The sequence below is a fragment of the Gavialis gangeticus genome, unplaced genomic scaffold, assembly GCF_001723915.1.
Source record: "Gavialis gangeticus isolate Ggan-Ray unplaced genomic scaffold, GavGan_comp1, whole genome shotgun sequence".
Lineage (NCBI taxonomy): Eukaryota > Metazoa > Chordata > Crocodylia > Gavialidae > Gavialis > Gavialis gangeticus.
The window spans coordinates 24,312,982-24,326,461 of NW_017728994.1; the positions used below are offsets into that span (position 1 = coordinate 24,312,982).

General features: G+C 38.8%; 1 protein-coding gene across 2 annotated transcripts in view; it reads right to left on the reverse strand.

The window, feature by feature from the left end:
- Positions 1 to 13,480, reverse strand: part of ADK (adenosine kinase) — a 713,431-nt gene that overhangs the window by 18,643 nt on the left and 681,308 nt on the right. For both annotated transcript variants that reach the window (XM_019502383.1, XM_019502384.1), the window contains exon 10: positions 13,253 to 13,339. In XM_019502383.1, coding sequence (XP_019357928.1) covers positions 13,253 to 13,339 — 87 coding nt within the window. The remainder of the gene's footprint in view (positions 1 to 13,252; positions 13,340 to 13,480) is intronic.

A 13,480-nucleotide genomic window follows, 5' to 3' on the forward strand; every position in this document is an offset into this window, starting at 1 on the left:
GCAGATTTCCTGTGTCAGATAGAGGTTGTCCCCACATGAGAGACAGCTTTGCGACCGCTCGGATTTGACCAAGCACTCCTCCCACGAGATGTCTGGGTAGTTAAAGTCTACCATGACAACCATACACCGGGATTGTGCGGCCTCAGCCAATTCCCTGGTGAACTCCTGGTCAAGGTCTTGACTCTGGGTAGGGGGTCTGTAGTAGACCCCCACCATAGTATCTGTTGCACTCATTCTGCAGGCTGGCCACTCTGAAATAAAATGTTACCATGAAGTGCATAAGAAGATATGACAAAATATTTTTAAAAGAAATAATCTACTTTCAGTCTTTAAGTCAGCTTGTAATTGCTCTCAAGGCAGTATAGCAAAAGCTGGAGCCTTGTAATTTATTAAGAAAAAACACTTAGTTTCTAACAGCTTTTAAGATTCATATAGCCCAGTCAACTTTTGTTTACCATCAGGTCTGATGTCCCTGACAGAAAAATGAGGTAGCTTCTTAAGTCCCATTTTGCAAAGTACTATGTCTCTTTTCAGACACAGAAACATTCAGCACCAAATCAACGATCTGGTTAGCAACTTCAGGATCAGGCTCCAATTCTGTCAAACTACAAACTCAATGTTTTTTTAATCCATACACTCATCACTTTTAATGAATTAAAACAAATATTACTTTTAAAACAAGAGCAATAGAATTAGCAAATGCATGACAGCAGAAGAATTGTTTCCTAAGATCTTGCAGTTGCAAACTGAAATTATCTTACTTTAATTTTAATAATTTTATATTTAATAATATTTTCATAATATGAAAAATAAAACAGGTAAATACCTAGATCCCACTGGGAAGATAGTAAGTGAAACATTATGACGACCATCAGAAAACTGCATTAGAACTGTGGCTTGATTTGGGGTTTTGGCCGCCTTGTTTATATATGGCAGGCATGTCTGATTAATTTGCATTGTAACTAATATTTAGTAATTAATCGAGTGCAAAAAAGGGAAGTAAATAGAAAAATAGAAAAATTCAGATCTGTATGCTTATTTCTACATGGTGTTTTTTAAAGCCAGCTGCATTCAAACAGCAGGACAAATTTCTAAAATGTATCAATACCAATTTAGAAATTGCCTACTTGTGGCAGACCACAACATTTATTGGAATAATGGTATACCTGTAAATAAGACAGAGAAAAATCTACAATGAACATATAATGCAGCAACGTTTCTATTTATGGAAGGCTGGTTACAGAGATAAAGTGGCCATCTAATAGCCTAGGCCTAGATGTGGCATTTATCTTTGTGAGTTAAGAATGACATACAAACACACAGGTGATATAGTCATGAACATGTTGAGAGTTCTGACAAGTTATCCCCTAGCAAGTAAAGATTGATGTCTCGTCTAAAACTCAGCAATTACACTGGTATATGCTGTTTATACAACAATAGCATTAAAGATGAGGAAAATGGGTTGTCAGTCAAAACGCTGATGACATTAAAAAGGTATTTTTATTTCAACACTCGATATATCATCAACCGTGATTTCAATAACAACAGGATTGCTAAAGGCAGTTAGTTGCCCATTTTGTATAAATGAGGACTACATGAAAGCTGATCTCTGCTATAACATTCATCTTCACTTGAAAGAGAGGTAGAATAACCCACAAATAATATCCCCTCGTGTTTTCACTCATGAAGATAAATTTTATAATAGAAATAACCCACTGTGCATTATAGATCCTATACATTTAATTGAAAACAACAAAATCTACTACCAGGAGGCAATAATGTTGCATCTCAGGGCTACAGTATCAGGGTCGTATTTCATGGTTATGACATTATCTCCATGAAATGTGTCTTTTAAAAATATGATTGAAAAAATGGTCACAACTTTCCATGGTACTTTACCTAATTAAAACCAATGCAACTGAATTAAGATCTGCTGTACAGGGATTAAGCAGCCACTGACATCACAATCCTACCACCCAACACTAATTTTTTCTTAGTTTCTGAAACTTTGATTTCAAGACATTTATATATTTCCCCTGAGTTCCTGTAAAACAGAAATCCTTACAGACATGCACACCCAGTAAGTAAGCATGATATTTTGTTACCCTGCCACAGTTTTAGTAAATGTCATAATTTTCTTTTATAACACTGTTGTATTATACAACTGCATTTAAGAGCAGGAAATTTTGAATATAGCCACAAATTCACTCTGTCAGAGCGTAGACAGACAAACTGATTATATCAGTATAGTGTGGATCACAATTAAACGATGAAATGGTTACAGTGGTCCCTTCCTATGCTCGTTTCATTCAGGTTTAAAGTTACAATGATTTGGTTCTATTTATAGCTGCAGACAAAATAATTACATTTTTGGTTTAGCTGAAGCATACTGAAGCTCCCATCCCTCCCTTTCAAAAGGGGATATTATTACATCTGTACACAGCCTTAGAGTTCTATTATCATAACCACACAAATTACTTTTCTGTGTTGATCAAATTATCGGAACTTTGTGATGTGTTATACCACAGCCATGATATACATCACCCTCTTCCACATCTACAGTATGTTATTACCTGTATGTGCACATACAAAATGCCATCATTTGAAATGCACTGTGGATTTGTGGTTTAATAAAAGAATTTGCATCCTATGTCCTGCTAAATTCTGCACAATAATCCATCTGTGTCACATCAGATTTACTGAAGCGGAATTTCTATGACTATGTCATTTTTGGTTAAATCAGTTTCTTTAACCATACATGCTCACAAAAGATGGTAGACACTTGGATTTTACAAGAAGCGTATCGGAATTAGGTGCCCAAGTTCCAGTTACTTTCAATAAGATTTAAACATCTTTACAGCGTCTTTGAAAATCCCATTGAAGGCAAAATTCCATTCAAAGGTACATGGATTCCCTCCATTGAGGAGGAATTCCCCAGAGCCACTACAGAAGCTTTAGAAGGATGGATTTCCTTCTGCTTTCTCTTACACCCACATTACAGTTACGTAACTCTACTGCCTTCAGTAAAGCGGTTCCTGATTTACATTTTTGTGCCACAAAACTAGTTTTATCGTTAAAAAGTTTCTTGACAAAAATATAATATTATAGAAGGAATGACATGCTATACAGCTAGTTCTTCAAGGAAGGAGGGTGGCATGTAAACCCTTTCATGTACTTATGGTGCTGCACTATACATAGCTGAAGAATGTTACACATAAAGAATAACATTTTAAAATAACACTTTAAAATCCCAGCAATCTACTAATAATGAACACAACTAGGTATCACTCTGAAACCAAACTTAGGTGTCCAATGAGGGAAAATTATCAGCATTAACAAGAAAGTAGGTCAAATTTGTTCAACTTGACAACTTCCCAGGAGTTCAAGGGCTTGATTGAAATATGTACAGACATTCTGGTTAAGATGGAGGATCATCTACTGGGCTCAGTAGTCTCTCTATAGCTTACCTCAGTGTATGTGTGGATCTAGGATTTTGAAAAGTAGGGTGCAGATGGTGTGCCACATCATCACATATAACACATTTTTATCCAGTTAAAGAGGAACTAGATATTTTACTAATCTATTAGGGGGCTAAGACTATATTCAGTTTAAGATCAAAGCAAAAACAAATGTAACTATTGGAATGTACACTAATTTGGTAGATTGCATATAAAGTTGAAGAAAACACAACCAAGTAGGCAAAAAATAGTTTAAATTAGTCTAAATAGTCAAAAGAGATTGTGTCATTAGTCCTGTAGTAATCTTTTACATCTCTTATTCAGATTTATTAAACAAAATCTAGCCCTTTTGAGTGTCTTGAAAGTGACTCCAATGCTGTCAATAATTTCTACACCTGAGTTAATTTTACCACAGCTAAATTAAGCGTTTTAAAGCTAAAAGCAGTCTTCAGGGCTGCGAAACAGAGACATAATAAGGACTGACTACTAACAGACAGACAGCAGAAGAAAGGATATTTTGAATAGTGGAACATCAAGACCATGAAAAAAGAAAAAAGGTAGTTAACAGCTGCGGAGTAGAGAGAGATTAGCAGGAATCATGCAAATAAGGAGCTCTGAAGTCAACTGACCCTCTCAGTACTGCCTCAATATAAATGCCCTCCTAGGCAAGTGGTTTTAAAGTTTGGCAGGAGCAGGAATCAGAGAAAGGTGCAACTGCACCTCCCTGGATCTGCCTTGCTCCAGTATTAAAGAAGAGAACCCGGGCTTTTTTATGGCCAGTGTGGCAACCAGAAGGTGACTAAATAGGATGAAAATATATCCATGAAACCCTGTACATCACAAGATGATAAGGCAATGCAAGGATTCTGTGAGGCACACTCACAAGATACATCCTGTTGTGTTGCGTCTCCTAGCTTCTATAAGAATTGTGATCTAATGGCTGATACAGTAGCTGTCACAGAGCAAGACTGATGCTGTGTTTCATAAGAGAGAGAGATAATTGTTTATTCTGCAAGCAGATGCACTAAAGAAGGATTTCTCTCTGTAGTTTTTAAACTGCAGGTAACATCTTCCTAGGATTCCTCTCTATGTTGTAACTGTCAATGTGATTTTGAAAATGACAAGTGTTTTGAGCTCTGACTGTGGCTTTGATATTGACAAAAGTAAAAGGCTCTGAGCTGGTCTTGGTATCTCACAACACTTAATGAGGAGCTTTTTTTAACTCAAGAATTGTGGCCATAGAGAAAGCTATGGAATTTTTTATCAGACAGCTGTAAGTAATAGATCTATGGTTACTGCATACATTTTGTCACTACTGTGTTACACTACTTTAAATGATTTGCAAGTACAGTTCAGAGTCTAGTACTTTTCATGCAGCAGATGACTAAATCATATTAGATTAGCAAAGAAATGTATTGACAGAACCTGTAGGAACATATTGATTTTGCACCTTTCCCTGTTCATTTGTTATGATTTTTCTTCCCAGTTCCATTTAGCGGACAGACACTAAAGGAGAGATTTTGCAGGGAACAATGACAGCAACTGTCACAAAAGATTCTCATTGTTTTCATTTGTTACTGTGGCAATGACAAAGAAGATTCCAAAAGGAAGACAAACCTACTATGACAAAACACAGGAGGATGACGGAATGGAATTTTCTCTTGACCTAGGAAATCAGAAAGGCACACGGAGCGCAAGATGATAGAATTGTCTCCTTTTCCAAATGTGTACTGCCATTATTATGTTTTTGAAACATGCAATTAGGGCAGTTCAAGATGGGGCTTGCTAGTGGCAAATAAATGCTAATACAATATGGAATAAGGAAAATCTCTCCAAATTCTATAGAATAAGGCTGTAATTCCATTAAGGGGGCTCTTTTGACATAAACCATGTTAGCAAAGCTCAAGTGCTTTGTCAATGTCATCAAAACCCTGAGGTGGAATTACAGCTTTAATTTATGGCTGTTTCAAGGGTTTATTTTACATTATAAATGGAAATCTGTGGTACCGCTGAAAACCACTAGAGGTGCTGAAATGCTGTAAAGCACCTTTAAGTGGGTAAAAGGACAGGGTACCAATGAAAACCACTAGAGGCAGCAAAGGGACTGCTCAAAACAAGTTTTTCTGTTCAAATGATGAGTTTCAAAAATTGCAAACATTCCACCTCTGATTCACGTGCTTGCTGGGTCTGTCTGGCTAGTAGGTAATTACACAGGACTTCCTGTCTGTAGAGGGAGGCAGGACATTCAATGACATTTCTAATAGAGGCACATTCCAATGGAAGGATCTATTTGAATTTTTTTTGTCTGGCTATCTGGTAATGGAAACCTGTTAGCTAGTTTTACCTGAAGGCCTGGAGCTTCATTTGAAGAGGTACCGAGCTCCCAAACTCCACTCCAACTCAGTAGGACTTGCAGGTACTCAGGGGCTTTTAACCTTTTTTCTCAATGATTTCTACACTTTCTAAGAGACAGTAGTTACATTAGCCATAGAAAAGAAGCAGGTTTCTTATTTTGGCTTTTTTCCCTCGCTTTGCTCCATGTGGATCTATTTGTAAAAAGCAACTTGCCAAACAGGCATTCCCAGATCCATGTGGCTCCATGCCCAAATTCTGCCGGCAAAACTATGAGTACATCCCCTTCCTCCTGCCAGCAGAGGAGCAGCAGCCCACACCTTCTGTTAACTGCTGCAGCCCCTTTAATAGCTATGCCTACCAGCATGCATTTCATGTGCTCGACCCGCTGAGAAAGTGGAGTTACCTGGATGTACAGCTGCCAGAGCTGCTGCCTATCACTAGAAGCTTTGGTGACAGAACTAGATGAAGCCATAGAGAAGTAAGGTTGAGTCTGCTCAAAGTATTGTTTTCAAAACCTGTGCTGCTTCTGATACAATATTTCAGGAATTAAAAGACAGAATTGGAACATTTTTTGCTACAAGGAAGCTAAAGACGGAATCAAAATCTTATAAACAGCAGTATCTGAAGTATCAATATATATGATATATATATATATATATATATATATATAGATTAACTATAGGTTGTATATATATATATATACAACCTATAGTTAATCTAAACCAGCATCCATTTCCAACACTGGCCAGTATCAGAGGCTTCAGGTGGATGTGCAGGACAAATATTATGGATAAATATGGTAAAAACTGCTAAAACAAGAAGTTTATCGACCAGAGCTTGGCTCAAGTCCAGAAGAGGGAAGGTCTTGTCTTCATTTTTTAATTTGTCTAATATAAGAGTGGATGTTTTCATTATTCATATAATGGCTTATTTCCTTTTTGAATCCCTGTAAGCTTTTAGTTCCAATACCTTGGCACTGAGTTCCGTAAGTTAATTATGCAATGGATGAAAAAAAATCCTCCTTTTTGTGAATTTACAACTGCCACTTTTCAGTACTACTGAATTTCTCTGGAGCAGAAAAATGAACTGTTGTTATTTAATTCCCACAATCTCCCTGGTGCCTCCTTTAATGATAGGTATATCTTTTGCTTATGCCATAAGCTCCATAACAGCAGCCTATTTTAATGCGAACTCATACATTTTTGCATCTGTTCAGCTACTTCATGTACTGAAGCCTTAACAGAATATAGCCTGATATTTTCTGATGTCAGTGTTCAAAACAAAGTGAAATATAGTATATGAAAGCAGAGCTGGAAGGGACCTCACAAGGTTATTTAGTCCAGCCCCCAACTCTAAGCAGGATCATCACTAAACCATCCCAGTCAAGTGTCAAGTGTCTGAGTTTACTAAAGTCTGCTTTTCTCAAGCCCAGTGTCCTTATTCAACCTGTCTCCTTCCTTCCCCCATTTACAATATTGAACTCTTATCACTTCATGGTCACTGTCACACAAGTTACCTTGCAGCTTTACATACTCAACTAATTTTTCTTTGTCTGTAAGGAGTAAAATCAAGAAGGGCTCCCTTGCTACTTGGCATCTTTACCATCTATATCAAACAGTTATCTCCAGCCAACTCCAGGAATCTTCTGGACTGTTTGTGCACTGCTGTGTTTCCCTCCCAGCAGATACCCCAATAATTACAGTCCTCCCAGAGAACCAAGTCCTGAGATTTGGAAACTTCTTTCAGTTGTTTAAAGAAGGCTTCATCCACCTCCTCTTCCTGCTTTGGAGGCCTGTAAGAGATGTCCACCATGAAAGCCCCCCTGCTGCCCTCCCTTCTCCAGAGATCCACCTGGAGAGTCTCTGAGTGTAAACTGTCACCTTTAATTCTGAGATAAATAGTATGAAGGGCGCTGTCATCTTAAAAAAAAAGGTCAAAACCTCCCTAATAACTAAGTTATGTAGCTTCATCTCTTCAAGATTCATGGGAGTTTTGGGAAAGAATAAAAGTAGACAACTAACTTTATTAATAGAAACTCTGCAATTATCTTGGAAAGAATTTTTGGGTGTTCTTTAAGAAACACATTATGGTGATGCAATATAGTATAGGGAAGGTCGGACAGAAGAGCTCTCGGTTCCACTACCCTCTTATCTGATGTGATGGCTATCAGAAAGGCAACACTCACAAACTGGTGAAAAAAATAAATGTGAGGCAAACATCTTAAATGGAGTGTTCATTAAGGCCATAAGCACTATGCAATAATCCCACAACGGTGTCAGCTTCAATACTGATTAAAATTGTTTCATACATCTTTTTAGAAATCTTGCTGTGACTTGAACAAGTGAATATGAATACAGTGACATTACATATTGGAAACCGAGACACTAAATAGATGTCAAGAGATTTAAAGGAGAATGCCACAGATTTCAATAAGCACATATAGGTCAGTGTGTTCAGGAACCGTGACGGGAGAGGTCTGATCATACTACACCTGATACTTTTCTATCTGAACATGTAAACTTTCCTTGTAGGCTTGTTACTACTGTCAGATAGGATGGGCTGAACTGCCACAATTATTTTTCCAAGGCAGACAGCCACCTGTTTTACTGCCACATGCAGGGAAGCTGCAACATTTTCTCTCTCTCATGCCCCAGACCAAGTGGTATATTCTGAGAGGTAGGTGAAGAGGGGGATTGACAGAACATAGAAGTAGTTTGGGGAGCCACCTTCTCATGTGTATTTCTTGCGGATGTATTCCTGGGGATTGTTGTGCCTAGTCCGAGATTTGAACGTTCTTTATTTCACCTGACGCTTCATTCTGAATATCCAGCATGGCACGATCACAAACCCATTCATGGGATACACCTAGAGTCCCAAGTTTCTCCCTGCTTTGGTCCCAAGGAACAGACCAAGGTTTGCCTTGTGATAACTCCTTATCCTCTCAAGCCTCAAGTCCACTGACCTCATAACAGACCACAGAGCTGCAGCAGAGGAATCTATGCCAGCTCCCAGTGGCTTCCCCTGGGAATTTTAGGTACCCCTTTCTATAGAATGGGATTCGCTTGCAATATTACTCTTCACCACAGGAAATCAATAAGGAGGAAAAAACCCCCCAATAAACCATTTACTGTATAGGAGAAAAGAATGATACAAGAAAAACTAACTGTGAAGTCTGGAGGCAGAAACCTTTCATCTGGCTACCACTTAGTCTCCCAGAGAGTCCTACCAGTATTTTCAGATCTGCCTTCTTGCTAATCCTGCCAGCTGACCTGACTGCTGGGGACTGGCTTCTCCCTAGGCCTGGGATAACCCAAAGATCCCTTTTTGTCTCCAAGATAGTTCCCTGAATACCCTCAAGCCAACCCTACCACCTGTTCACCCCCCCCATCAACACTGTCCTAGTTCCTCATGAGTCTCAGAATCCTCTAGAAATGTCCTACCTGCCAGGAGCAGCTGGAATTCATCTAACTGACGGCCCATTACTCTGGCCTTAGCTATTAGTTCATTTTCAGTATATTTGGTATCTTGGCAAACATTCTGGAAAGATCTGGATAGTATTACAAGGGTACCTGTAGATTTTCAGTATCTGACACAGGGAAATCTTTATGTTGTCAAAGCTTTTCCAGGAGTCATTCAAATATAAGACAAGGGGTAGCTACCATATTTTGCTTTGCCCAATGATGTTGAAAAGCAGCACTGTAGATTCTCTTCCATATCACTGTATACAGGTTTCCTTGGGCCTGCCAGCAGTGATCCCAGGCTAGTTTTTACAGTCACTCAACTGTCTACCCCTAGGTAATTTTATGATGGTTTGTTTTCTCCAGGCTTTCAAGCTGGATTTCTCCTCCATACTCAGTAGAGGAGTTGTTATAGCATTTTCATGTTTTTTTCATTGACTGTTTTGAGGAGATCTGCAGTTATTTATCCTGGCCTGCTGCCTTACACTTCTTTAGTTTGTTGACAGCTGCTTTGAGTTCAAACAAAGCGATTTGCTTGCAGTTAACATCAAGTTCTTTTATCCTGCCTATATTGTTTCAGGGAAGGCTTGTTTAATATAAAGAGAAAATGCTTAACCCATCTTTTTATTTGTTCTTCTGTCTTGGTGAGTCTATTTCCATGTTTGCCTTTTATTGAACCATGGCAGCAATGACCAGCCACCTGCAAGCCTTTTTGTGGTTTGGAAAAGGTATATTTTATCACTTCTTTGGCATATGCCTTTGCTTCCTGGGTCTGCCTATTGATATATATGTTTGTTAGCCTGTTTTTGCAGATCATTGTACCCATTTACCTTTCTATATGTATGTCTTTTGCTTGTTATACTCCTTTTGCCCGTAAGTATTGAGGAGATTCAGGTTTGCCTATTTCCTTTTGGTGACAGCATCCCATATGGTCTTGGTGACCTATACTTCTATCCTACATTTGAAAAACCCAACTAAGTTGATAGCTGTCTTTTCATATGCGTTGCTGATAGTCCCACCAACCTTTTTCTGCTTCATCAAAAGTGGAATCCATGATCAGTAAAAATGGATAACTTGTTGATTCATTTAGTAAGATGGACACCAAAGTTAATTTTCATTATGTCTGGAATCTTCGAATTCCATTTTTGCTTGGGGCTATAAGTCTGGAGGTACTGATTTCTTGGTTGTGTTTTTGCAGGTAAATTTTGAAAATTCCATGAGTCAGTGGCATAACAAGGATGGGGTAACTGAAACAGCCAGCCAGGGTGCCAACCTGGGAATGCTGCAGCACCCAGAGGCTGCCCTGTTTGTGGCGACTGCCCCGCGTGCCTGGTTACACTGTTACGCCTCTTGCACAAGGTGTTCTCCATTGCCATTGTATGAACAAATCTTGCAAATGCCAATGGTGTTGCTTAGACCAGGGGGGTCAAACATAAGGCCTGTGGGTCAGATCTGGCCCATGGAGCCATATGATCCAGTCTGTGGGTCTATGCATGCAGCATGTGGGCTGGACCTGGTGCTGGAGGCACTGCACCATTGAGTGGGGGGACAGCATGGATTACACACCACCTGTGGTGTGTAAGTTGGACCCAGCACTGCATACAACACGTGGGGTGGAAGTGGGGGCCACATGTGTAGACAGTGAGCCCCAGGACTGGTGCCTGTTGCATGCAGCACATGGGATGAACCCAGCACTGCAGGCAATGCATATGGAGTCAGTCAACGGAAATGGCAATGAAAATGGTTAGGTTAACAAAAATGGTTAGGGGGCTGGGGAATATGATTTATGAGGAAAGACTGAGGGAACTGGGTTTATTTAGTCTGGAAAAAAGAAGAATGACGAGGGATTTGATAGAAGCCTTCCAGTACTTGAAGGGAGGTTTCAAAGAGGATGGACCTAGACTGTTCTCAGTGGTGGCAGATGACAGAACAAGGAACAATGGTCTCAAGTTGCAGCAAAGGAAATTTAGGTTAGATATTAAGAAAAACTCTCTCACTAGGAGGGTGGCAAAACACCAGAACATGTTACACCCAGAGAGGTTATGAACTCTCCATCCTTGGAGGTTTTAAGACCCAGCTAGACAAAGCCTTGCGCTAGTTGGGGATGGTCCTGGTTTGAGCAGGGGGTTGGATTAGATGACCTCCTGAGGTCCCTTCCAAACCCAATTTTGTATAATTCTATGACTCTATGCTCCTGGTCCAGCCCAGCCTGCAGATCAGCCCAGAGACCCTCATCTGGCCCGCAGGTCCAGATGAGTTTGATACCCCTGGCTTAGCTCATCCCTGGCATTCATACCATCCCTGACAAAGAAAATGACATGTTGTGGGACTCCACTAATGATGTCCTATAAGCAGTTACTTAAGTTGTCTTTGCTTTCTTGAGTTTACACAGTCACTCATGAAAAAAGCACCTCCTTTTACTCCACATGAGGTTAATTTTCTTGCTATTCTTCAATTTGATAATATGTTTTTATGGCTGACTGACTCAAGGTTAGCATGCCAGTATCATAACTTTCTATCTGGCTTGAGCAGATTTCCAGCTTACAGCACTGCACACTCATTTTAGGATACTATATGTAATACAGAGTCTGGAACAGCAGACTCTTAAGCATATGAGCTTCTTACTCAGGTAAGGTTTGGCTAGAACCTTTCATGCAGATCCCTTGAGCACTACCCACTAGAGCCAAAGATCTTAGACTGAATTTGGCAAAAACGTTCTTTCATTTTCATGACAAGAAACTGAGCCTGCTGAAACCACTGATAAGAATGTTCTAATTTCAGTCACATTAAATGTATGTGTACACACAAGAACAAGCTTTTAAATAACTATATGTATTATGATCACTGTTACTTAGTGGTTCAAGTATAGTCACGTGCTGAAGCAACTCCTGTGTGTTATTTAGGAACAACAGAAAGGGGGCAAAGCTGAATTGATGAGAAAATGGGTAACTTGACCTAACTTTTCTTTTCCAGTTCTATTTCTTGGATACAAGAAACAATTTATGTATTCAAGTCGTATCATACCTAATTTCAACAGGATTTAGGCACGTACTGAAAGTTAATAATAAATTTAAGTGTTACGTTAAGTAGGGATGAGATTTGGGCCCAATTCTTCAGCCTTACCTCAGGTAACACAATTTGTTGTCTTACAAGAGTTTATCACTCTACTTATCACTGCACAATTGAGCCTGTGATTCCATTTATAAAGTTTCTTTGCTCATGTTTCAAGTAAGTTAGAAAAAGTGGAGGCACCCTACAACTACTACTTAGTGAATGTGAAACCCTTCAGTATATAATTGTATATCACCGTACTACATGAAAGTTACAATCAACAAGGGAACTTTTGGACTTACTTGCTTTTGGCTTACACTGAGACATTTTAGAAACAGGCACAGACATAACATCCTCATTTTTTTAGAGCTCATGCCAAAAAATAGTAAGTTTGCAAATGGATATTAAACAGTGCCAGATACATTTCTTGTCTAGTTTAAAACAAAAAATTAACCCTTTATACTTTTTTTCTTAATGTCCAAATACCTGTAGTGAAAGCAGATGTTCTGACAAGAATGACATGATCAGAAGCATTACATTTAATTATTAACACGCTGTTTAATATTCACCACAACCTGTTTTAAAGAACAACAATGTGTTAACATTTAAGCCAGGAGGGATTTCTATGCAGTATATAGTGTATTTGATGCAGCTTGTTTATGCAACATTCTGACAGAAACAATTAATCTCGTGAAAACAACCAGGGTATAGCATAATCACATATTATCTTTAAAGTCATAGAACACATTTTTTTCCTGGGAGAATTAACACTTGGTGAAAACACAGAATCTCAGGATGTGAATCAAAAACCTGAAAAGAACAAAATCTATTCTAAAGAACAATTTGAAACTAAACCAAAAAGGACATGTTGTATAAACAGGCAATAATAAGATAACTTCCAAATAAGAAAGTAAAGTAAGTGATCAATACCTCCAACAAATGCATCTCCAGCTCCATTGGTATCAACAATTTCACTCTGGTCACTCACTAAGACTGGAAAAGAAGTTACTTCATTTTCTACAAAGGAAGGAGAAGAACAAGACTCATTGTATTTGTTTTAATTAGTTTTGGAGGCCTTACTGACCGTTGAAACACCCTATACAAATCAGAATGCACTAATTTGGAATCAATAAGCAAAACACACGCGCTCTCTCTCGC